General features: G+C 40.9%; 1 protein-coding gene across 1 annotated transcript; it reads left to right on the top strand.

Moving 5' to 3' along the window:
- Positions 1 to 27: 27 nt before the first annotated feature.
- On the top strand, positions 28 to 24,984 carry ING3 (inhibitor of growth family member 3). Its single transcript, XM_065405903.1, has 12 exons — positions 28 to 169; positions 306 to 377; positions 6,354 to 6,454; positions 12,581 to 12,646; positions 13,588 to 13,684; positions 16,558 to 16,629; positions 17,001 to 17,120; positions 18,392 to 18,549; positions 18,876 to 19,066; positions 20,849 to 21,041; positions 22,529 to 22,567; positions 24,051 to 24,984. The coding sequence occupies exons 1-12, from the start codon at positions 142 to 144 to the stop codon at positions 24,165 to 24,167; spliced, it is 1,254 nt and encodes a 417-aa protein (XP_065261975.1). The 5' UTR covers positions 28 to 141; the 3' UTR covers positions 24,168 to 24,984.
- Positions 24,985 to 25,596: the final 612 nt, after the last annotated feature.

Raw genomic sequence — 25,596 nt, 5'->3', positions numbered from 1 at the left:
CGCTGGGCCGGAGCGAGCCCCGTCCCCCGCCAATGTTGTTTTCGCCGAGTCGAGCTGCTGGTGTTGTTGGCGGCGGCGCCATATTGGAAGGGACGATCCCCCGTTAGCGAGAAGCCCCTTAGCGCTGGCCTCGCCGCCGCCATGCTGTACCTGGAGGACTATCTGGAGAGTGAGTGTGCGCGGGGCGGGGGTCCCGGCCGGCCGGGTGGCCGAGCGGGGCGGGGGCGGCAGCGCGGGGGTTCCCCCTCCCCCTCCCATGGCGGTGATTGACTCCTCTCTCCCCCCTCCCCTCTGTGTCCCCGCAGTGATCGAGCAGCTACCCATGGATCTGCGCGACAGGTTCACCGAGATGCGCGAGATGGATCTGCAGGTGCAGAGTACGTGAGCCCCGCCCTCCTCCCGCCCACGCGCCCAGCCCGCCGGCGGGGGCAGACCAGCGCGCTCAGCCCCAGGCGCTGCGGGCCGCCGGTGGCAGTGCGACTCGTACCGGTTCCCGGGAGCGGCCCGGGCTGACACCGCAGGGCTGAGCCGGCCCGGAGGGGGGAGCGCGCCGCGGGCCTGGCCCGGGGCACTCTCCTGCCCAGCGAGCGGCCGGCGGGCGCTGCGGGACGGGAGCCCGCGCAGCGCAGGGTCCGCGCGGGGCTGGGGAGCAGCCGGGGCTCCTCACGCAGCGAGGGGCGGAGCGTGCTCGGCGGAAATGTGCCGCGCTGTTTCCCTTCCGTCACCGGCTGCCTCGTGACCCCGAGCAGCCCGCGGGGCCGGGCGAGCGCCGGGTGTGTGGAAATGGCACCGGGTTGAATTCGGGTCTCCAGATGCCCAACGGCAATGACAATGGGCAGGAGTTTCACTGCTGGGTCTTGTGCTGCTCCCTAGGGCAAGACAAGGTGGCACGTCCCAAACTGCATTTCTGGCCCTCAAGTCCCTGGCAGCGGGCTGGAGCTGCAACTGCCCCCCTCACCTAGCAGGAGGCAGAGTGAAGCCTCTGAAACTTTCCTTCCTGGCCATGCTTGGTGAAGGAGCTCCCTGCAAGTCCCCTTCCACTTCTGCTGGCACCCTACCTGTGCTTTGTCAGGCATCCACACTTCTTTAGGTATCTTCTTGGTATTCATTTTTGCTGTCCACTTATGGCTCAGTCACTATATTTCCTTTTTTTAAGGCTGTCAAGTGGTCTAAAAAATTAATTGTGATCGTGCAATTAAAAAATTAATCGTGATTAATCACACTGTTAATAATATACCATTTAAATATTTTTGGATGTTTTGTTCATTTTCAAATATATTGATTTCAATTACAACACAGAATACAAAGTGTACAATTCTCACTTTATTTTTGATTACAAATATTTGCACTGTAAAAAACCCAAAAGAAATAGTATTTTTCAATTCACCTAATGCAGGTACTGTAGTGCAATCTCTTTATGATGAAAGTTGAATTTACAAATGTACAATTTTGTACAAAAAAACTGAATTCAAAAATAAAACAATGTACAATTTTAGAGCCTGCAAGTCCACTCAGTCCTACTTCTTGTTCAGCCAATCGATCAGACAAACAAGTTTGTGTACATTTGCAGGATTTTGGAAGGCACTTCAGATTCTTAAATCTTGGGTCGAGTGCTGTAGCTGTCTTTAGATTTGTGTGTCCCCTGCTCTGTTTTACCCACATTCTGCCATATATTTTATGTTATAGCAGTTTCGAATGATGACCCAGCACATGTTGTTCATTTTAAGAATGAACAACTTTCACTGCAGACTTGACAAAACGCAAAGAAGGTACCAATGTGAGATTTCTGAAGATAGCTACAGCACTCTACCCAAGGTTTAAGAATCTGAAATGCCTTCCAAAATCTGAGAGGGATGAGGAGTGGAGCATACTTTCAGAAGTCTTAAAAGAGCAATACTCAGATGCAGAAACTACAGAACCCAAACCACCAAAAAATAAAATCAACCTTCAGCTGGTAGCATTTGACTCAGATAATGAAAATGAACATGCGTCGGTCTGCATTGCTTTGGATTGTTATCAAGCAGAATCCATCATCAATATGGACGCATGTCCCCTGGAATGGTGGTTGAAGCATGAAGGGACATAAGAATCTTTAGCGCATATGGCATGTAAATATCTTGCAATGCTGGCTACAACAGTGCCATGAGAACACCTGTTCTCACTTTCAGGTGACATTGTAAATAAGAAGAGGGTAGCATTATCTCCCATAAATGTAAACAAACTTGTTTGTTTTAGCAATTGGCTGAACAAGAAGTAGGACTGAGTGGACTTGTAGGCTCTGAAGTTTTACATTGTTTTGTTTTTGAGTAAAGTTATATAACAAAAAAAATCTACATTTATAAATCGTACTTTCACGGCAAAGAGCTTGCACTACAGTACTTGTATGAGGTGAATTGAAAAATACTATTTCTTTGGTTTATCATTTTTACAGTGCAAATATTTGTAATAAAAATAATATACACATTGATTTCAATTACAACACAGAATACAATGTATATAACAATGTAGGAAAACATCCAAAATATTTAATAAATTTCAATTGGTATTCTATTGTTTAACAGTGCAATTAAAACTGCGATTAATCGCGATTATTTTTTGTGAGTTAATTTCATGAGTTAACTGCGATTAATCGACAGCCCTACTTTTTTGGTTTTCAGGACCTCTGCCTTTTGGACTCCCTTGACCAGTGGTTGCCTGTAGGGCTTCTGTGACAGGATACCACAGAGAGATTTTTGGCATAATTCTTCACAAAGCCTCTGCTTTCTCTGTGACAAAGCTGTGAAGCATCGTGCTTTAAATAATTTTACTTTGATTTTTCGATATGTTGTCTGTTGATTCCACAGAAAGGGAGGAAGACAACTCAGTAGCATCAGAGTACATCCTTGAGACAGACTGTAATGGATGAGCAAGTTAACTGGTTTGGGCATGCAGTGTAGATGTGTTAAATCTGTTTGCAGATGTAACCCAGTTAACTCAAGTATGGTGGGGAACATCACCTTGAGGCAGAACCCTGAAGATTTCTATAAGTCTAGCAATAGGTCAGACCATAGGCTCTTGAAGTAAAAGCCTGAGCCAGTCTTGATCTGTGAGCATTGGGACTTCATGTTGCCTGGTGAGTCTGGTTGGTCAATTTCACAGTCTGTTGAAGCATGCTGAACCAGCCCTCTAAAACCAGGGACTCTGAGGTGTGTCTCAGCCTTAGTGCTCTCTAGGCTTCATGGCTTGAAGTCATTGGTACTGAATTATGGCTTGTTAAGTAAAGCATTGCTTCTCCTTAAAATGTCAATAGGTGGCACCAAGAGAGAACCAGCAGCCCTTTGACTTGGGCAGCTTCAAATTGAGACCACAAATATCTTTCTCCCATTCATGATCAGGTGCTGCTTTGGCAGCTGGTGAATCTCTTCACACAGTTAGAGCATTTTTATACCAAGATTAGCCTCAGTGTTCTGGGAGTCAACAGAAAAAACTTTGACCCAGACCTTGGTTACCCCAGTGATTCTTGTGCAGTTGATGTCAAAGCCTCCCAAAGCATTGTAGAAATTCCAGGCACTCTTTTTCTCTCTTCCAGTCCAGCTGCTTGTGATCATAGTTGCTAGTTGGACATCACAGATAAACCAGAGGACTGTTGGGATGTGGCAAGACAGTGACTCAATGCGAGGGTCCCACTTTCCCAAAACTTTTAAAACTGCTGTGTAAGTCAGCAGACGAGTTGGTGCTGGCTTAGAAATTTACAGGAGCCACAACTGAGACATACCTGGGCCAGGAACCCCCTGTTAGAGTTAAAATTACTCTTGCACCATATCTTTGACCTGGGGGACTGAGGACCTTTCATTACTAGGTAGTCATGGAAAAAGTATAACATGGCTGGCTGTTTCGCACATCACCCCATGTGAGGCAGTCATGGCCAGAGCAAAGAACAACTGAATGGTGACCAGACTCCTGAGCCTCAGCATGGGAATTTGTTCAAGTGAAGTGTTTCAAGTCTTTAACTTCAATCCTTCAAGTCATGGATTACCAGGCCTATGTAGCCAAAGGCCAACGTCTGGAAAATGCCTCTGCCCTGGTAGAATCCTTTACCCAGGAGAAGCGCCACAACCTTTAAAAAGTTGGCCCATAAGGGCTGCTATCAGAGGATCAAGAAAAAGTTGGAGGATGTATCCTGTACCAGGCCTCTTTGAGGACTTAAGAAGACAAAGGATGGAAAGGCCACCCTTCATTCTCTTGGGCCCCCTCCCACAAAGGAGGGAAGGGAAAACCTGTGGTTTCAAAAGCAGCCTTCTATAACCATGACAGATTTCAAGGGAACTTGGCTTCACAGTGAACATCAGCTGTGGCCAAAAGATACTAAACAAGCAAAAAAAACCTGGCTTTTTTAATGGTTCTGGAGTATTTAGATATCTGGCCACTTTATTCCTTTGAATACATTTATTGTCTTGGTGAGAAAGGGAGAATAAGACCTTTGGGCATATTGGTCATGAGCCATTGTTGTCTGGGCTGTAAGACTAGGTTTTCAAAAGCCCTTAATATATAGTGGCATATTGTCTGCCTGGCATCTTGAAAGCCATTTCCCCAAAGGATTTAAAAAAGCAAGTGGAAATTGTTTGGTGTACACATAGGCATGCATAGATCCCTTGATTTGCCCTGCACAGAAACTACTTGACTACATTTTTCTTCTATTTGAGTTCAATTAAAGGCTTATTCAGTCTGGGTCTATGTGGTAGCTTTTTCAGCCTGTGATAAACTGCTGTCTCTGCAGCTGCTTGTCAGGTTCTTGTAGGGCTTCACACTCTTCGGAATCTTAAGATAGGTCTGAAAAAAGCTGATGACGTTTCTTCTTGAACCATTCAGTACATGTGAGTCCAGTTTAATTATATGAAAGTTGACTTTCCTGGTGGTTGTGACATCAGGCTCTAGTGACTGGAATACCTTACCCCAAATTTTAGAAGGTTGTGCTATAGACTCATGTGAGACTCCTTTCTGAGGTGTTGTCAAAGTTCTATACTGATGAGCCTCTCATCTTTCCAGCACTATTTCCAGGGCTCGTGCCCATCTTTGTGAGACTCTTTTCTATATGCTGGATGCCAAAAGATCTCTCTGGGGTTTTACATGGAGTGACTAAATCCCTTAGAAAGCCAGTTCCGCTTCATATTTTATTTGACTCCATTTTCTGCACAATCCAGCAATTAGAGCTGGAAATTGTTTGCTGTGAGATCATATTTTGCAAGTGGCTGGCCTGAAACTGGAAGTGTGTGGCCAAGGTTCATGCTGTTGAGACTGGGTGACCTCAGCTGTTGCACCTGAAAATGTTTCTATCTCAGATCATGTGCAAAGTAGTCACATTGTTCTTGTTCCATACATTTTACCAAATGCTGTAACTTGGATTTGGCCTGTTGGTCTCTAGGTCTTGCAGAATCTAATTCCAAAATAAGGAAACCTGAACTTTTCTTGCCCTCTTGATTTTTGTTTTGTTTTGTTTTGTTTGTTTTTTTGGGGGGTTTTTTGGTGGGGGCTGTCCCCTATTTCAGCTGATCAAATGCTTTTGAAAGTTTTTGTTTGTCTAAACACTACCTGGAGCTGAAGTATTGAGCTTGATGCTTTTGGGAGATTTCCATTCCTTGTTTTAACAAATGAACCAAACACGGCATTTTCCTTGTTCATTCTGATGGCTGTGGAATTAGTGGCTTTAGTTTTTCCTTTTGTGACTTCTCTCAAGCTGTAGATGTCACATAAGTCCAAATCCTTCCTTGGGTGGTATCTGGCAAGAATGGGGAATTACTTCGCAATTCTACTTCATTGAGGATACCATTCTGGCAGGACTTTCACATAGTTTCCCACTTCCTCACATAGTTGGAGAAGAACTTCATTTGAAGGTGATGGGTTTTTCTCTTCTCTGTCTATTGCTCTACTTTTTTGAGGCACTAATTTTTAAATTATTTGGGTTTGTATCTGACTTTATTTCTTAGGAGGATACTTTGTTTCCTGCTCAAATTGTAATTGGCTGGAAAGTTCCAAGGTCAGCAGTTTAAAGCTGGGTGAGGAGTTTGGGGCTTGCTTCAGCTTGCTGCCACTGGTCTTAAGGACAAAAAAAACCTTTAGAACTTGGAGCCCTGCTTGTCTCATGCTGGAGAGCACAATATCCTGGAGTGAGAATCCTACCCAAATGACTTCCAAGAAGCAGAATTGCAAGGTAAATAATTCTCTCCCTCACTCAGCTGCTTGTTTTTTCTCTAGTAGTTTTGATTAAAACATGCCAATTCTTCTTGGTTTAAGGAAAAACCCACCATCCTGTACAAAATACATAGCATTTGTATATGTGAGATCGTAACACTCTTTTAATCTTCTGTGTGCTGCAGATGCAATGGATCAACTAGAACAAAGAGTAAATGAATTTTTTATGAATGCAAAGAAAAACAAACCTGAATGGAGAGAAGAGCAAATGACGTCAATCAAAAAGGTAAGGACATTACAGGAGTGGGGCATATTTTAAAAAAATATGTAACTCAGAGATTGGTAGTTTAATATTAATTTTGACTGTAAAGTGTTGAGAACTGTGACCTGAATTAGGCTTTGAGTGTGGCAAATTGCACTTGCTAAGAAAAGGAAAGTTAGCACTAATGAAGAAGCTTTTCTCCAATTTTTTTTGTCAGTACAGTCTAGTGTTTGTTTGAAATGCTAGGAATATGAAGTGACATCAGCCAGTCAGGTCAGTGATACGGTGATCAGTAATAATAAGAGCCACATCATCTCACCTTGTTTTTTTTCTCTCCGTCCCCCTGCTCCCATATGTGTAAGGGATGAAACAGAATAAATGGCCTGGCTTTCTTTGGAGGGACTTGTGCTGAGCCTTAGTAGAAGCATCTTCCCTTAGATGCTTCAGAAATCCTTATGTAAGGTGGGGCATGGATGCTTTCTGTCACCTTTACTCCACCCCTAAATGACATCAGTGTTGTCAGTGTCAGTATTACATCCAATGGGTTGTATTCTTTGCCAACCTTTAGATGGAGCTGAATTGCTATAGGGTGATGCTTTACCCAGAAAGTATCTGAAGGGACATTTGGTGAGGACCAGACCCAGGATCCACGGGGGGGAATTTTTTATGGACCTTAGGTCATCTGGGGTTGTGGTGGGCTATGCTTTCATGGGAGCCAAGTAATCTTGAGTCCCAACTGATTACAAATAAATTGAGTTTCAGCTTGTGGAGTTCCTTAGCCCTGCTTGGAACACTGAGGCCATGTCTATACTGCAGACCTGCAATGCTGCAGCTGTGCCACTGTAGTGAAGGTGCTTCTTATATCCACAGAAGGGGGTTTTCCATCCACATAGGTAATCCACCTGAGTTCTTCTGTCGACCTGACTGCACCACAGTGGCAGTTAAGTTGACCTAATTAGGTTGCACAGGGCTCCCCAAGATGAAACTCAATTTATCCGTAATCAGTCAGGGATCGAGGTTATGAAAACATAACCCACTCATAGCCCTGGATAACCTGAGGTCCATAAGATTTTTCTCCTATAGATCTTGTGTCTGGTCCTCACCAAATGAAATTTTTTCACAGCCCAGAGTGATGTAGTTAGGTCAATGTAATTTTTGGATGTGGACCAAGCCTCAGTGGTGGTTTGGTTCTATGCTTTTTTCACTGATGGAGTGAGAATGTCAGCTTCAGTGGTTTAGATAGAAAACCCAAATGTAAATATGTAATGAGACCACGTTGATCTGATACCAGGAAGCTAAAGGTCTTCTGAATTCTCTTTGTTCCTTAACTAACATGAATGGAATCCTTTATAATAGGGTGAAAACTTGATTCCATTGAAGTTAGTGGAAGTTTTTCCATTAACTTCAGTGGGGCCAAGACTTCACCCAATAAGTTCAGCTAAGCAGGATAGTTTTCAGACTCTCTTGGACCTTTTTGCCGAGGAGGGCAGCTAAGTATTTGCTAGGAAGTTGCACTAGTTTAACAAACGTAGATTTTAAATCTGTCTAGTTAACCTGGTACAAATCCCTGTGTAAAGTTTAAACATACAGCTAACTGGATAAGCAAGGCTTAAACAGATTTTAAGTGTCTGTTTTTAGGGGTTTATACCAGTTTGACTAGATCAGTTTTAAACGTATTTAGTTAAATCAGTGCAGTTTTCTACTATAGACAGGGCCTCATGGCAAGTCTACACTACAAAATTAAGTTGACCTAAGTTACGTCGACATACAGCCGCGGCAGTAATTAAATCACTTTTGTATGTCCACACTATGTTCTTGTGTTGGTGTGCGCATCCTCACTAGTAGCGCTTGCATCGATGCAGAGAGCAGTGCAACATGGGTAGCTATCCCACTGTGCAAGTTGCCACCATCTACCGCAGGATGCTTTGGAAAAGCAATGCCTCCTGGGGCAAACAAATCACGCAGGGGTGATTGGGAACATGTTTTCAACGTTTCATGATGCAGTTCTCTCCATCCCATAATTCTATTTGCATCCCATAATATTTCGTGCCGGTTTCAAAAGCCCCGCAAACCTGCCTGTCTGCCATCTCTGTGAGAAGCATGGATCCTGCACAGCTCTACGCTTTTGTGATGAGGATTGTGAGTACAAGCCTGATCCTGCAGTATTTGCAATCTGCCAGTGGAGCTGTGGGGAACATGACGATTCCTTGGAGGCTAGCTTGCTGTGGGACATAGAAAGACACAATTCAAGGTTGTTGTTGGCATTCATGGAGGAACTGCGGACAGTGGAGCACCGGTTTTGGGCCCAAGAAACAAGCTCTAACTGGTGGGATTGCGTTGTTATTCAGGCCTGGGACAATGAGCAGTGGCTGAAGCACTTTCGGCTGTGCAAGGCCACATTCCTGGAAGTGTGTGCGGAGCTTGCCCCAGCCTCTGGTGCAGCAATGTCAGAATGAGAGCTGCACTGATAGTGGAGAAGGGAGTGGTAATAGCTGTGTGAAAGTAGGCAATGCCCGATTGCTACCCATCAGTCAGAAATCAGTTCGGAGTTGGGTATTCCAAGTGGGGGTTGCTGTGATGCAAGTGTGCATTAATCGCGTCCTGCTACAAAGGATTCTGACTGTGGGCAATTTGCAGGACATAGCAGATAGTTTTGCAGCAGTGGAGTTCCTGAACTGTGGTTAGGCGATAGATGGCATGCATATCCCTATTTTGGCACTGGACCACCTTGCCACAAAGTACATCAACAGAAAGGACTATTTTTCTGTCGTACTGCAAGTGCTAGTGGATCACCAGGGATATTTTATCGACACAGGCTGGTCAGAAAAGATGTATGAAGCACGCATATTTAAGAACATAGGCCTGCTCAGAAAGCTGCAAGCAGGGTCTTTCTTTCCAGACCAGAGGATTACCACTGGGAATGCTGAAATTCCAATAGTGATCCTGGGAGACCCAGCCTACCCCTTACTCCCATGGCTCATGAAGCTGTACACTGGCCACCTCGACAGCAGCCAAGAGCACTTCAACTAGAGGCTCAGCAGATGTAGAATGACTGTTGAACGTGTCTTTGGCCGGTACTGTCTACTCAAGAGATTAGACCTCAGTGGAAAAAAACTCAATGATTATAGCTGCCTACTGTGAAGCAAAGGGAGAAAAGTTTCTGCTGTGGTGAAGGGCGGAGGTGGAGTGGCTGTCTGTTAATTTTGAGCAGCCAGATACCAGAGCTATAAGAAGAGCTCAACAGGGAGGCTTTGAAAGACCATTTTAATAGTGAGCCACAGTAATGTGTGTTGCTGTAGTGTGCTCTGCCTGGCATTGGTTTTTTGTTTGTTTGTTTTTTTATTGTTTTTTGTTTTGTTTTGGGTGTTTTTGCACCCTAGTATGAACCTTGTAATGAGTATGTAGTAAAATAACATTGCAAATGCACCTATTGCTATTATCTGTGAATGATGTTAGCCCCAACCACCCTATATTGTGAATTAATAAAGATGAATTAAGTTTCCAAACCCATGCAAACAGACACATTTCTAACTGAATGAAACTTTATAAATAGAGGGAAAAGCACCTTTGAGGGGGAAAGAACAGTCATTTTCATTTCCCAAACACATTCACTAACTGTGTGTGTCTCAGGTCAGTGTATGTGCAGCTGGGATAGTCTGTGATCTCCCCTGGGGTGGAGTAATACAGGTATTGCTGTGTTCCCCGATGCCACTTAGAATGTGGGGTGGGGAATAGGGAGGTTCTGGAATGCAGTTATCAATGGGCTGCAGAGGGAGACCAGGTTCAACAGACCCATGCTTAAGGTCAACAAGAGTCTCCAGCATGTCTGTTTGCCGCTAGAAAAGCGCGAGCATCTCCTACTGCATGTCTCTCTCTTTTTCCTGTGCTTTTCTCCTCTCCACTCTATCCCTGTCCATGCTGTCCTCAAGGGTGATCCTCCAAGCCCTGTGCTAGGTATCTGAAGCACCAGAGCCTTGCAGGTTCTCTTTGGAACATGTCATCCCATGTCCTCTTCTTTCTCTTTCTTATCTGGCTGAGCCATTCCGCTGGTGTGGATGGAGAGAACCACAAGACCACATTTCTAGCTGCAAAAGATACAGTGCACAGAGGTACTATTGTGAGTGCATTCACAAGATAAATGGAAATGTGGTATAGTGAATTCACTCCCCTTGTTCCTGGGCATGAATATATGTGGATAGGGCAGTTGAACAATTTTCCGCAGGCGGTGGTTATTTTGCCTGATGTTGTACTCCTGAGGGTAATGGAGGTTGAAAGGGAACAACTCCTACACGCATCCGCCTGCACACCGGGTCCGTATGCCGCTAACCTGTGTGCTGCAATGCTGCCTGCTGAAGTAATTGCTGAGTGGTGTAAGAAAGTGTCCTACCGCAGTGGAAGAAATAAGGCAGCCTTCCCCAGAAATCTTCATCAGAGGATTACAGACTACCTCCAGGAAGGTTTCCTCAAGAACTCTGTGGAGTATGCATGGGGCATCCCAGTGCACATAAACAAACTGTTCTGCAGGGCCCTTTCTACTGTACAGGGGAATGAGAAGCAGTGACTCTACCTCTGTTGGTTATTTCACTATCTCTTCTAGCATGAGTAAATGAACAGACGTGTCCCTTCAATATTAAAACAAACTGCATACTTACCAGAAGTTCCTTCCCCTGCATCAGGCTTGCCCGTGCTGGACTGTAGGGACTGGCTCGACTGCTCTGCAGTCAAAAACAGGTCCTGGCTCCCTGCGCCACTGGATTCCCCAGTCGACTGTCCCCCATACTCCTCCTCCTCCTCCTCCTCTTCCTCATCCAACGCCTTCTCCTCACTGTTCACTCTGGAGGCCTGACACACCAGCTACCCTGAAGTATCCTTTGGGTGTGGTGGGCCACCGAATATGGCAAGCAGCGCTTTGTAAAAGTGGCATGTCTGCGGCTCCACACCAGAGCGACTTAGCCCTCCATGCCTTCTGGTATGCCTGCTGCAGCTCTTTGGCTTTCATGTGGCACTTCTGCTGGTCCCTCTTGTATCCCTTCTCGTCCATGCCCCGAGCGATCTGATCGTAGATATACAGCGTTTCTATGGCTGGATCGGAGCTGTGCCTGCACAGCCTCTTCTCCTCACAGACTCTGGAGATCCACCACCTCCTGTGTACTCCAGACAGGAGTGTGTCTGCAGCGTGTAGCCAGCATGTTCAGCTGGGCAATTGCTAGATGAGCTCTCCACGTGAAGCAAACAGAAAATGGAATTTAAAAAATTCGTAGGGCTTTAAAAGGGGAGGGGCATGTAGCTCTGTACCTGGCCTCTGGGCAGCAAAATTCTAAATGGTGACCAGATTGGTCATAGGTGGGGCGTTGTGGGACACTTCCTGGAGGCCACTAAAGTCAATGTAAGTAACGCAGTGTCTACACTGACTTTGCATCGGCCTCTCTGCGTCTGCCTAACTACCTAAGCTCTATGCCTCTCCTGGAGGTGGAGTTACTAACTTGATGTAGTGGATGAGTTACATCGGCGGGAGCAACATTTTAGTGTCGGCGCTTACAAAGTTAGGTCAACATAAGTGCCTTGCGTCAACCTAACTGTAGTGTAGACCAGGCTTCAGTGATGAATGTAACTCCCTTCAAAGCTTTATTCAATTTGCTTTTTGAATGGCTAGGGTGTGGAACATATTATTTTAGAGGGTCAATCAGCAATCTACAATGAGTGATAATTATTCACTTTTTTTTAAAGATCCTTTTTGAAATGGCACACAATTTAACATGCTGGATATTAGCTATTCTATCAGTTGATGTATGTGTTAAGATAGAGTGGAACAAGTTGGCCCAGGTTTCCTTTCTCACAGCAAACTAACTTGTGTAATGACACCATAATATAGCAGGGAGAATACGTCAGCACTTTTCATACCCTGGTTCTGTTCTGTTCTGTTTTTGCTCTAGAAAAGATTAAAAATGTCAAGTAGGTATCACTTAAAAATGTAGGTGAATTAATCGTTGAGAGACTTGTCTTTATAGAATATTTTTTAAAGGCTAAGCAGTAAATTTTATCGGATTTGTAATTCACTATGAAATATAAATCAAAATGAGGAATTCAGTAATTATTCATAGAAGAACCACTCAAGTTATTTTGATCATTTTACCAAAAATCTCTTAACAGGATTACTATAAAGCTTTGGAAGATGCAGATGAGAAAGTACAATTGGCAAATCAGATTTATGACTTGGTAAGTAAACAAAGGGATTTAAGTGAATAACATGATTGTCTTAAGGAATTCTAAACTTTGTCATATGGGGTACTCTTTTATTATCGTACCTGCACATTACAGAAGTATTAACAAAAAGTTGTTACTATAGTAATGTATGAACGGTAAACTCAACTTGTTTTAAAAAGTGAAAGTCACAGTTACAACTTAAACATCCATGTTTCCACTTCATTTACAATATTTTGTTCTGTTTTATGCAAAAAGTATAGTGGTGTGGGTGAATGATGGACTGTCTTGCGCTCTCTCTCTCTCTCTCTCTCTCTTTTTTTGGAAATGCCTCTGTGAATTTTCATTGCATGTGTGCACAAGACAAACCTTTAATTATGGCTGTAATGTTGAATTTATACTCTTTAAATACAAAATAATTTAAAATCCTAACTCCATTAACAGAATAATATGGGGAAGATGAGGATAAACCAGATAAGTGCCTTTTTAATGTGTTGTGTGGGCTGGCAGAGTCTTAAATATCCTTATTATATATCCCTTGGGGGTACAAAATAAGCAAACTGAAAACCTGTACAATATGTTACAAAGGCACTTAATGATTTCTTGTCTGCCATTCTCTTTGCTGTTTTGTTAATGGAGTTATAATCTTAAACTATCTTGGTGAGTTGATAATTGCTAAAATAGCTTTAATCTGCTAATATAGTGACATACATTGTTAGTTCTGCTGTATGATTACAGACGGAAGACAGTTTTTAAGTGCAGTGTTTTTTCTAAGGCATTGTATTATGCAGATTCCTCTTGTAAGTCCCTACATCACTGAAGTCTATCAAACTTCATTCTTCTAATGTATCTCATTAAATATTCAAAACTCTTAAATTCTCTGAAGAGTTGTAGAGTTTTATCACTGTTAAACAATTTCAAGTTTTGGAGGTCATCATTGATCTGCTTTAAAACAGGTAGACCGGCACTTGAGAAAGTTGGACCAAGAACTAGCTAAATTTAAAATGGAACTTGAGGCAGATAATGCTGGGATTACAGAAATACTAGAAAGACGTAAGTATATGCCATTATCTTTTGAAGAAAGTAACATTTTGTTTGTCAAAAGAAGATCTTACTAAAGGTTAGCAGTTTGTTTCTGCTTGTTTCCAAGATCTGTTTTGAGTTTAAACTTAAATGCTTTGTTTCTTATATTTTAAAAAGAGTTTCACACCCTGTCTAATTTTTTAAAACATCTTTATATGCTTAGTCATTGCCGCCTATATTACTATTTTAGTTATCTGAGAACTAGGTGTTTAGTTTCTTATATAATTAGGTCCAAATCAAGTTAAGCTAAGGCATTATCTATTAAATGTATCAGGTAATATGAATCATACATAAATAATAATTATAATAACATATACTCTTGTACAACTAAAAATGTATATTTGCTGTGTAAATCAAATGTGTTATTAATTTAAGTTTTAAAAAACTGATCATTCTAGAAAATTCTACTGTCCAGAAGCTCAGGCCAATCAAACACTTCACTTGTCCAGAGCAGGTTAACTTACTTACTGCATATCAGACAACCTGCTCACCTGTACTTAAAATCCTAGATGCATTGACTGACTAGTGCATGTGACCCAAAGCTTAAAACGAAAACTAGCATTATGCCCATTTTTGTAAAGGGTGCTGAATGGCAATAGAAGTGGTTAAAAGAAATGCCTGGTTGGCTAAATTTCTTCTCTGGGTTTCCTCAATGTTGTTATGCCCCCAAAAGCATTTTACAGAGTGCACTTGGGTAACTATTGCTACAAAGAAAAACCTCTAATAATTTTCTTTGATTATCAAACTTAAGCTCCAGTCTGTCTTTGGACAAGTAACTTTACTTTTTTCATTGATTGGACTTAATCCTTTATGTTGATACATAATGCTTTTTGCTAGATTTGTTGCTAATCAAATGCTTAACAAACAGAATAATAGTAGCAATTATGTTCCAGGAAGAACACTACACTAAACCCGTTTTATATATTTTGGGAAACAATTTGACAGTTACAGTAAAAGATAATTGTTTTGTTTAGCTTGCAGTAGGACAACGTATATAAAATCTTAAATGACTAAATACAACTACAGTAAATCTTATAGGAAAATTACTGTTTTAATTGTGGAACAGTGATTCAACATCTGCTTCCTTCAATCCTAGAACTAGTAAGACAGTAACTTAAGTCAGATGAGAGAGGGATCAGAAAGATGAGCTTTCTGTTACTCATGACAAAACTGAATATTAAATATTTAGAAATCAAAATGTGCTTTGGCAGGTTTTATATCTCAACTTTTTTACCAAGTATTCAAAAATGAAATGTCAAATGTTCTAGTATTTTAGTGACCAAAGAATAAAGATGTATAGTTGAGTGTTCACAAGAGGGCAAGCACTGAGCTAGTCCGTTACATGAGTAATGCTAGCATACCAAGAATATCCTCAAAATGTAACTTTGATGCTTAGTCCAGTCCTGTTAAAATGAATTCATTGGGTTTGTCTCAATCATCTGAGCACTGCTGTGTTCATACCCAAATACCTATATTTAAAAAAAAAAAAAAAGTGGTGGAAGTGGTAGAGTAATTATTGAACTATAGTTCTTTTCTTGGATTATTTAGACAACTTTTCAGACTCTAATCTGTTGTCCTGTAATTAAATAAGTTAAAGGAGTAACTAACATTGATAGGATGAATAGGCTTCAGCCCATCCAAAATGATATTGCATACATTTGAACACACTCAAATGTTTTTTATTTTGTATATTGTCTTAACAATTGCTTTGTCATAAAGCCTCCCCTAGCACTTGATCGTGTGGCCTCCTTGAAGTCTAGTGCTACAAGAAACTTTGAGTCTTAAATATAAGATCTGCATCCTTTAGTTATTCCCTGAACTTGGAAATTCTTCCTTTTTTGGACCTATCTTTCTTTTCCAGCCAAAAGCAGATACTAGCTGAAGGTTTGCCTTAAAAATGCAGTTGTGTCCTAGTGTTTATCCAGTTCAATAGAGATTTTGGCTTTTGAGTGGTTTTTAATGGATTGAGAGCTGTGGGACACACTGTGAAAAGTATTGTTTCTAAGGTCCTATTTTTTTGTAAAAAAAAAACTACCACAAATAAAAAAATCCATGACCTATCATAAAACTATCTCAGAGCAAACCAGCAAGTACAGCATAGTAAAATGGCTTATCTAAGGGCAGGTCTTCACTAAGGGGAGAGGAGGGGGGGGATCGATTTAAGATACGCAAATTCAGCTACGCAAATAGCGTAGCTGAATTTGACGTATCAGAGCCGACTTACCCCGCTGTGAGGACGGCGGCAAAATCGACCTCCGCGGCTCCCCGTCGACGGCGCTTACTCCCACCTCTGCTGGTGGAGTAAGAGCGTCGATTCGGGGATCGATTGTCGCGTCCCGATGAGACGCGATAATTCGATCCCCAAGAGATCGATTTCTACCCGCCGATTCAGGCGGGTAGTGTAGACCTAGCCTGAGTCTTCCAACTTCTGAGGCCTGATCTGAAGCTCACTGTAGTTAGTGGAAAGGTTCCCTTTGGTTTCAATGGGCTTGGATCAGTCCAGTGGTGTTTCAAATTCACTTGACACTGAAGGTTGTCTATTTAGTGTTTTGGAGCGAGTGGAAACTCCTCACAGTTTGGATCAACAGACTTGTGCTCCTGGGGCTTGTTCTGGTGCTCTAAAAATAGCTGCATAGACAGTGCTTTGAAGTCCAACTCCTCCTCTAGAATTCCTGGCTAAAATGAATATAACTGTTTTTGTGGAGATATTCTTTGTATTGTACAGCTCTTAAAGATGCATTTTATATCTAAAAGTGAAGATGACTTGAAAGATTAAAGTTAGCTACATTGCATTATTTTGTGGTTGGCCTTTCAATTGTACTGCTTTTTTAACTGTATATTAGGTTCTCTGGAACTGGATACACCATCACAGCCAGTGAATAACCATCATGCCCATTCACACACTCCAGTAGAGAGTAAGTTTCTGGAATTGAACATTTCATCTTCAGTTTTACTACATGTGTTGGTGAAATATTTCAAATGTATAACGTTTTATTGAGAATTAGATATTTCCTGAGTTCTCCTCATAACCCTTGTTTGCCTACATTTCAAAAACCCCACCAGCATTTGGCACAACTTAGTGGTATTAATATTTGTTCCAGGGAGGCCCAAGAATGAAATGTCAGGGTTTTTCTGTTGGGACTGAAGTCAGTTAATAGAGCTGTATGGTTATAGTACCTGTTTATTCTTTCCCAGATTATGGTCAAGGCTATTGAGTTCTTCCCTTTCTTGAGTACTACATTCACTTTCAAATCTAGTAAACATTACATTTGTTTTTTTCATACAGAAAGAAAGCATAATCCATCTTCTCACCATAGTACAACAGATCATGTTCCTGAAAAGAAGTTTAAATCTGAAGCTCTTTTGTCTACTCTCACTTCAGATGCCTCTAAAGAAAATACACCAGGTAATCTAAATGCCAAATTCTGTTTTATTATACCTCTTGGAGAAGGGACAGTAAAAATTTCAAATTGTGTATTCACAAAAATTAAATTTTTTCTCACTTTGAGGAAAAAATGTTTGACTATTTTTACTTTCAAAGTGGTGGGGAGGAGGTTGGACCACAGCTGTTAGGAAGCAGGTCAGACCTGCCATTTAGCAGCAGTGAGGAAACAATCCATTTGTTGGATTGTCAGATATTTTAATGTAGTGGAAAGGAAGCTACCATGTATACTGTAACTCAAAATTTTTCTGAATTTCTATTCATTTTCAAGATGCGTGCATTCACAGTCCCTTTTCCTTGGGGTGGAGGAGTCAGCACAGTAATCAAATTAAGCTCTAACTGAACTGTTTTGAGTCATATGCAAAACATCAGATCAATTTCATTGCTGCTTCTGCCTTTTATCTCCTTTAATTTGAGCTCTGTTGTCTTGTAAACTGATCCTGGTTTTGTGAATAACACTTATCAAGGCTGCTGATGGGCTGTAGGAAAACTGTGTGGTCTTGGTGACATTATTTCAAGGGAAAGAGGTGGATTTGTAAATATGGACTACTTTTACTTAATTGTAAGTGAGGTTTGTGGTGTCTCTAACTCTTTGGTAACTTTAGTATTTAGTGCTTTGCTATTTTTAATAGTCTGCTATTCATGGTCATTTATTACTTTTTTATTTTTTTATTTTTTTTTAAATGCCCTGCTACTTTTGGTAAAGTGTATGGTAGCTAAATATTAGGAAACTGCACTTTCTTTACAAAGCGATTAATTCACAACTGCAACCAGGTATTGTGTTAAAGTTCTAGTCCTTAGCTGCTTGGATATGTGATTTATTTTGCTTTTAAGAATGGTATGGTTGTTACAGTAGTATTAAATTGCACTTTTTTGAGGATGTGTACTGTAGCCATCAAAATTGCAACCAAAAGACTGGACTGGACTCAGATTACAGAGTAACCGCTGCTTCTTAACTGGAGAGATTAGTGAGGATTGACATGAGGCACAATCCCTTCCACAAGACCACATTATCCTGATATGCAATGAGGGGGTAAACAAAGATGGTAAATCAAACTGGCTGTTGTTCATGGCAGTAATAAGCAATGTGCCATGACCAGTCCTTCCTGTAGCATTGTTATAAGTTAAGAGAAGTTTCTAATCTTTGGTTGTTATATGTAACTTTTTCTGCTTACTAAATGTAAAGCAATTTTTAGTTTCACTTTAAATTTCATACAAGTGTTTTGTTCATCCAGGGTGTCGAAACAGTAATTCATCATCCTCTTCCAACAATGCATACAATGCAAACTCTTCTCAGCCACTGGCATCATATAACCTGGGCTCATTATCTTCAGGATCTGGAGCTGGTGCTATTACCATGGCAGCGGCTCAAGCAGTGCAAGCCACAGCACAGGTAATAACCTCCCGATAAAATATCTTAAGGAAGTTGCCATCCAATTCAATGGAGAAAGGCTTATGCTTTTATTTGATTTGAATTCTCATGATCACTTTTTCAGTTGACTTCTCTTTATGTTGTGGTTTCATGACATAAGACTTGCAGGAAAAGGGGGTTTGGTGTGGGCTTTTTCTCATTAGGCTGTTTCTACCATGATGTAAACTGGATAGTAGCTACCATTTAAATAAAATATTTGCACAGCTAGTAGTTCATAGCATGGTGATTTCTATAGGCCTGTAGGACCTGTATAGTATCCTTTATTCTAATATCAGTGTTTCCTTTAGATGAAGGAAGGAAGAAGAACATCCAGCTTAAAAGCCAGCTATGAAGCCTTTAAGAACAATGACTTTCAACTTGGGAGAGAATTTTCATTATCCAGAGACTCAACTGGATATTCATCATCAGCTCTGGCATCTACATTAACACAAACATTAAGTTCATCAACCACAGATTCACGGAGTGGTCGAAAAAGCAAGTATGTTCTATTTTGTTCAGCTATGTTTAGCATGTTATCCATCAGTTCAGATAATGGGGGGAGAATACTAAAATGTAGGGCCCAGATCCAGAAAGGACTTAGATACCTAAATTTTGGCTCGTCTGACAAAACCCCTGTTCAGCTGCTGCTTAGCACTGGAGACGCCTAAAATGCCTAAACTTTTCACTAGAAGTTCTCAACTGCCTAGTTTCAGCCACTGTGCATGTGCACAATGCCTCAGTTTAGGTGCCCAGGCACCTATATAATGCCTAAGCCTCAGTGCTATCGTTAAATCAGGTGAAGACAGGCATGTCTCGCCTGTGGAGCATTCTCAAAGCACAGCTAACTCCACGTAAAACGACCAGGGGATGTGCGGGGCAGAAGGAGTAGCACTTCCCTTTTATAATATTTAGCCCAATGGTTTGGGAATTCACCTGAGATTTAGGAGACCCCAGTTCAGTTCCTCCCTCTGCTTGATGAGAATGGATTTGAACATGTTTGCCATCTGCCCAGTGAGTACCCTAATCACTGGACTATGGGACATACTGATGTGGGCCTTTCTCAGTCTCTCCTGTTGAAGCTGTTCCACGGTTTATAAATATTTAAATAAGTATTTGGACAGGGAGCGAGTGAGAGTGATTCTACAGTCCAGTGGTTAGGGAACTCACCTGAGAGGTGGGAAACCCATGTTCAAATCCCTTCTCCTCATCAGGCAGCTGGGGGAATTGAACCAGGGGTCCCATATCATGGGTGAGTTAAAATGAGATCTTGGTAGTTCAGGCTGTTTGTTAACTTTTACCTAAACATGCTCTCTGCTAAATTTGTTTTCTTTTGACATTGCAATTCTCTTTTTGTGGTGTGCCTTGGAATGAGTTAGCATACAAGTACTGCTCAGTTTACAGTTCTCAGTTTAAGGCCTGGTCTACACTAACCCCCAAATTCGAACTAAGGTACGCAACTTCAGCTACGTGAATAACGTAGCTGAAGTCGACATACCTTAGTTCGAACTTACCGCGGTTCAGACGCGGTCCACACGCGGCAGGCAGGCTCCCCGTCGACTCCGCGGTACTCCTCTCGCCGAGCTGGAGTACCGCAGTCGACGGCGAGCGCTTCCGGGATCGATTTATCGCATCCAGACCAGACGCGATAAATCGAACCCGGAACTTCGATTGCCAGCCGTCGAACTACCGCGGTAGTGTAGACCTGGCCTAAGTAACAGCTTTTCTTATCTTCAAAGAGCTTACAAAGATCGCTTTTCTGCTTGTTGTAGAATGTCGGTTTTATTTCAGGGGAATGGATGTAAAGATGACTATTCAAAAAACAACTGTTTGTTACAGATTACATGTGCAATATAGATTAATGTATATACAAATTCCCATTTATTTCATTGGTTACTTGTGTATTAACAATGTGTATTGTTTACATTGACCTATGAAGGCTATCGGTGCAATGATTGTGAAGTATGAGTCAGTTGTATTTGGCAGCTTTAACATGTTAAATTCCATCAGTTGGAATAATTGGCCCCCTTCTTGTAAGGATACCAGAATACAAAGTCGCTCTTATTCTCTGGCAAAGAGAAGCAACATATCCATCTGAACTCACACTACTTGCTGAATACAATCTGTTTGAGAATGACACTTGATTACTATAGCATGTGGGCCCCTCATCAATGATTCTTTCCAGCACTCTCCTGAGCCTTGTTTCCTCATATTTCATTGAGTTGGCAGTAGAGTGAACAGGTCTTACTTCAGAAAGTATTTAGTATATTTATTCATTTTTCAGAAACAACAACAAGTCTTCAAGCCAGCAGTCCTCCTCCTCATCATCATCTTCATCTCTGTCATCATGTTCTTCGTCGTCTGCTTTAGCACAAGAACTATCTCAGCAAACAGCAGCAATACCAGAGTCTGATTCTAACAATCAAGTTGATTGGACCTATGATCCAAATGAGCCACGTTACTGCATTTGTAATCAGGTAAGTGCTCTGTATATACGAGTCTTAAACTCAGCAGCTCCTCAACAGATGCGCTGCGTCACTATAATTCAGCATTTCAGCCCATAAATGTTAGTTTGTAAAGTGTGAAACTTGTATAGTTTCAGTTAATTGATGGATCTCAGCTCAGTTCAGATCTTTGTATCACTTTGTGTATTTGGTTGTTATTTTAAAAGTACAATGTATACATATTTGTTCTATGTTGCCCAAAATCATACTGTATACTATAATTAAAATAAAACCAAAGTGCAACTGAGGATATGTAGGTACTGCTTATTTGGAATAGCCAATATTAGTTTAGCCCTGCTTCAGGTTGTCAAAAAAAAAAGTATAAACTAAATCACAATGACGTTAGGTAATTAGTAATGGCCATGTAGTACTTCGAAATGGCAGATATATTCAAGCATACAAGGACCAAATTTTAAAACCTATCCTTTTTTTTCAGTTGCTTTTAGTCATCCCCATGGGCACTGTAGGCAGCTACTTTGATGGGTTTCTGAAGATATTGTGGATAGGTAGCTTTCTGGGAATTTTTCTTTTATGCTTCTGAAACAGTTAAGAATTCCAGGGCTAGAATGCTGTCAATATACACTCGTAAGTGACATGAATAATGAAGTTGACTACTGAATGACTTTATTCTGTGACTGTTCTCATGTGTGAAGCTCTCTAGATGCTTTGCTAATGGCTACATCAAAAACTTGGTCAAGCTGCCTTTTTACAAGGCACACATCCCCCTTTTTTATAGGGATGCACTTAATTTTACATGCTGAACTTGTTTAAACACACTTTGTTTACTAGTTGGGAATATTAAGCAATTTGTGCAGGTAAATTTCCCTTATATTTGATCAGTTTTGTTTTCAGGTTTTTGGATGATTTCTACAAGATTGCGAAGTCCATTATTACTTAAAATAAGAGGGAAGGTTGGGGAGGTAGAACTGGGAAAATGGTCCAAGCATATTTGTATTTCCGAGAAGTGAGTTTTTATACAACCTAAGATGAATAGTTGTGCATCTAAAATTTTATAAATTCCAATGAAAACATTTGGTTGTGTTTCTATTGGTGTTTGTGTTTTGTTTTGTTTTTTTAAACAAGTGTGCCATTTGGTACTGTTTGAAATTCTTGAATCTGAAAGTGGAAACTGATGATAAACAAATGTGGAATGGACGTTATTGAGGTTTCAGGCAGATGTTAGAAGCGCTAAGCACTGAGTGCTGGCCCTTCATGTCCAACTTGAGACATGCATGAACTTCACTGTCTTTTTGCATAAAGACAAGCAAATTGGACTTAAATACTTTTCTCTTTTAAATAATCTAATGTTGAAAATAAATGTCATTGCAACATATAGGTTGTCAGTATCTTGTTGTTGTTTATTACAGAGCTTGTATAGGAAAACTGCCATAGAATTATTCAGTAATTGAAGAGGCTGATTATTTACTATATTAATAGCTTGAATTTTATCCTTGCACTAGGTGTCCTATGGTGAAATGGTGGGCTGCGATAACCAAGATGTAAGTAGCAAAATGCTAAAGACTTGGGGGATGAGAATTTGTTTTGTTTTCTAAGATAGCCCAGTGAACATGCACTGGAAGTAGTTTTTATTATTTTTTTCCTCTGGCTAAAACGACTTGTATATTCCAGTTTTCAGTTTAAAATGAAAACCGATAAAACTCTCAGTAATTTTTCAAGAATCTGTTTTGGAAAAGAAAAAAATTGGGTGCGGGAGAGGAAGAACCTGCAAAACTTCTTGAAAGGCACTTGTGATTGAACTTGTAGCAGCCAGTGACCAGAACGCAAGTTCTAGTCTGCATTCCATCTGGCTCATGTTCTCATGGTTTGCTCCTTGGTCCTGTAGAAGTTTGGTAAGCAGCTTTGTGTGTGAATGGAGAGATTGCACACTTGGCTACTTCACTCTTGCTACCACTTGTATTTCATGCTGCTCCACTGTGTCATTGAGCATTCTGACACTTAACACAAGTGACAACCAGAGCAACTATGCCAGAGAGCTCAGAGGTTCAAGAATAAATAAAGCAAAATCAAGAGATTAGCACAGTAGAAATTGGGGCAGGTAATAGTGCAAATTCAGAGGTAATATAAAAGCAATGTGAACGAGATGTTTGATCACAATGTAAAGGATAGTCTACATGGCCCGCAATTTGGACTTCAGGGTTGTGAATTGCATAGCATGCTGTACTGTAACTCTCCCATGTGGATGCCGCAGGCATGAAGTAAGAGGTACCAGTTCATGTTAATGTAGTGCTGTTTAAAGAGGACTACATTAATGCAAACTAGATATCTTCTAGTTCTCACCCGCAGCATCCACATGGTGGAGTTACAGCACAGCATGCTAGTTTACACTGCAGTTTATAGTCCGAACTGCACGGCCACGTGGACATAGCATCAGACATAAGTAGAAATTCGATGTGCTTGTTTTTTTAAATGTATAATATCAGTAAATGTGTATGCCAGTTCAGTCACTGTTTACTCTTTTTTTACTGTGTTTTTGTATTAGTTCCTCTTAGGAGTTGTCAGATTCTACATATTTAAACAACTCACCTTATATCATTCTAGCGTAGTGCTATTTTACTTGTTGATGTCATGTGGGCTATCCAAGTTCAACTATTTGTTTTTAAAGCTAAGATGGCTCATTTACTCCCCAGACCTTTATAAAAGGTGATAAATCATATGATTTCAACCATGCTTTAACATGGAGCTTGATTGTTTAAAATGCACTTTCTAAGCATGGTTTAAATTTTTACCTTTTTCTTGGTGCATGGGTCCAGGTGTGATGGTTCAAATTTTCTATCATCTTCTGTACTTATTATAGGAAGTGAAGTTTTTTCATTCATCTCTCTTGTTTTTGCCCTTCTTATTGTCGCTAGTAACTTTATGTGGAGGACAGGATGTCATTTTGCTGATTCCATTTTCATACTTCATAATATCCATTTCTTGCCACAGGTGCAATAAAACTTTCTCTGTATATTTGTTTTATAGTGCCCAATAGAGTGGTTCCATTATGGCTGTGTTGGATTGACAGAGGCACCAAAAGGGAAATGGTACTGTCCACAGTGTACTGCTGCAATGAAGAGAAGAGGCAGTAGACATAAATAAGTTTCTTCATTTGGAAAACAAATGACATCCTAAAGATTTTATAGAGGACTTTAACAAATCACATTTTGCAACCACTTAAAGAAGGATTGATATAGCAATCATAAGATCTTGAACTATTAGTTTTGCTAGTTGTGTTTTAATATTGTAAGTAAATTATTTATGCACTACTGATGTGCTATAAATATTATTCCAGTTAGCCTTGGATTCTTCCAGTGGCCAACATATGCAGACATTTGTACTCTCAAACCATTTTCTCAGAGCAGTGGGCATTCTACAATAATTCAGTCTTCAAAGAATTCTAACAGGAGAAGATTTTAAATGTATGTTTTATATTCAACAGGCATATTCTGCTGCATGTACTGTACTCGAGCTGTTATATAACAGTATGTATATAAATGGTGCAAAAAGTCAGTGTATCTAAAAAGAATATAAGGCAGTTGTTTTTATAATGCCTTTATAGCTTTGTTTCTTTGTGAAACTAAATTCAGCAGGCTGAAGAAAATGGTTCTTGTATAAAGCGGGCTGGTGTCCTTTAGAGTACTTGGGTACATAAAAACAAACTCCTGTAGAGTAAAAACAAATTTGTGCCATTAGTCTTTATATGTCTCTGCACCGAACAGGGTGCAGATCATAAGAAAAAGGGTGTTAAAGTGATAAATTTTTTATACCAAATGCGTTTATTTTTTTGTGCAAGTAATCCTTTAAATTGGAATTGTATTAGGTGTTAAAATTTAAAAAAAACAACAAACTCAGATGTTGATATTGATGCTTTGCATACTTTGTTGGAAAAGAATAAAACCTCAGAATTAATCTGTCACTCTGTCTTTGAAGAATATAATTTATATAAGCCATTCCTTCACATACAGCCCAAAAAGCCTAGTTGAAGGAGTTATCCTTCCTCCAAATTCTATCATATGTAAGATGAGCCTCTAAGAGGACTTCTTTCTGTGGATTGGAACGTAAGCATTACAGTATTTGGCCATATGACTTAAGCGTTTGAGGTGAGTGTGTCATGGGGGCGTGGCTGGAGACGCGAGGGAAGTATCAGGAGCAGCGACACAGCACATAACACTGTGGAGATTCCAGGTCCAGGCAGCACTTCAACAGGTAGAGAAGCCTGGGAGGCTGCTGTAACCTAGACAGGCCTCCAGGGATTGTGTCAGTTCAGGACTGAGAGAACACAGATGGCTTAAAACTACAATACTCCCACCTCCCTCTGGACTGGAAGTTCTGTGCTATGCCTCTTGGAGAAGCAGTACAGAAACTCATTGCTGAATTTAATAATCCTACTCTGTCAAAAAAGTTCTTTACCTAAGACACATAACTGAAAGAGAAAATGTCTGTATTTGTGTCCGATTGTTTACTTTCAACATAGTTTACATATTTCCTTCTACAGGCAATTTTCTCTTTTGTTCATGCAGCAGCAGGG

The sequence above is a fragment of the Emys orbicularis genome, chromosome 1, assembly GCF_028017835.1.
Source record: "Emys orbicularis isolate rEmyOrb1 chromosome 1, rEmyOrb1.hap1, whole genome shotgun sequence".
NCBI lineage: Eukaryota > Metazoa > Chordata > Testudines > Emydidae > Emys > Emys orbicularis.
This window is presented reverse-complemented; position numbering and strand designations above follow the sequence as displayed.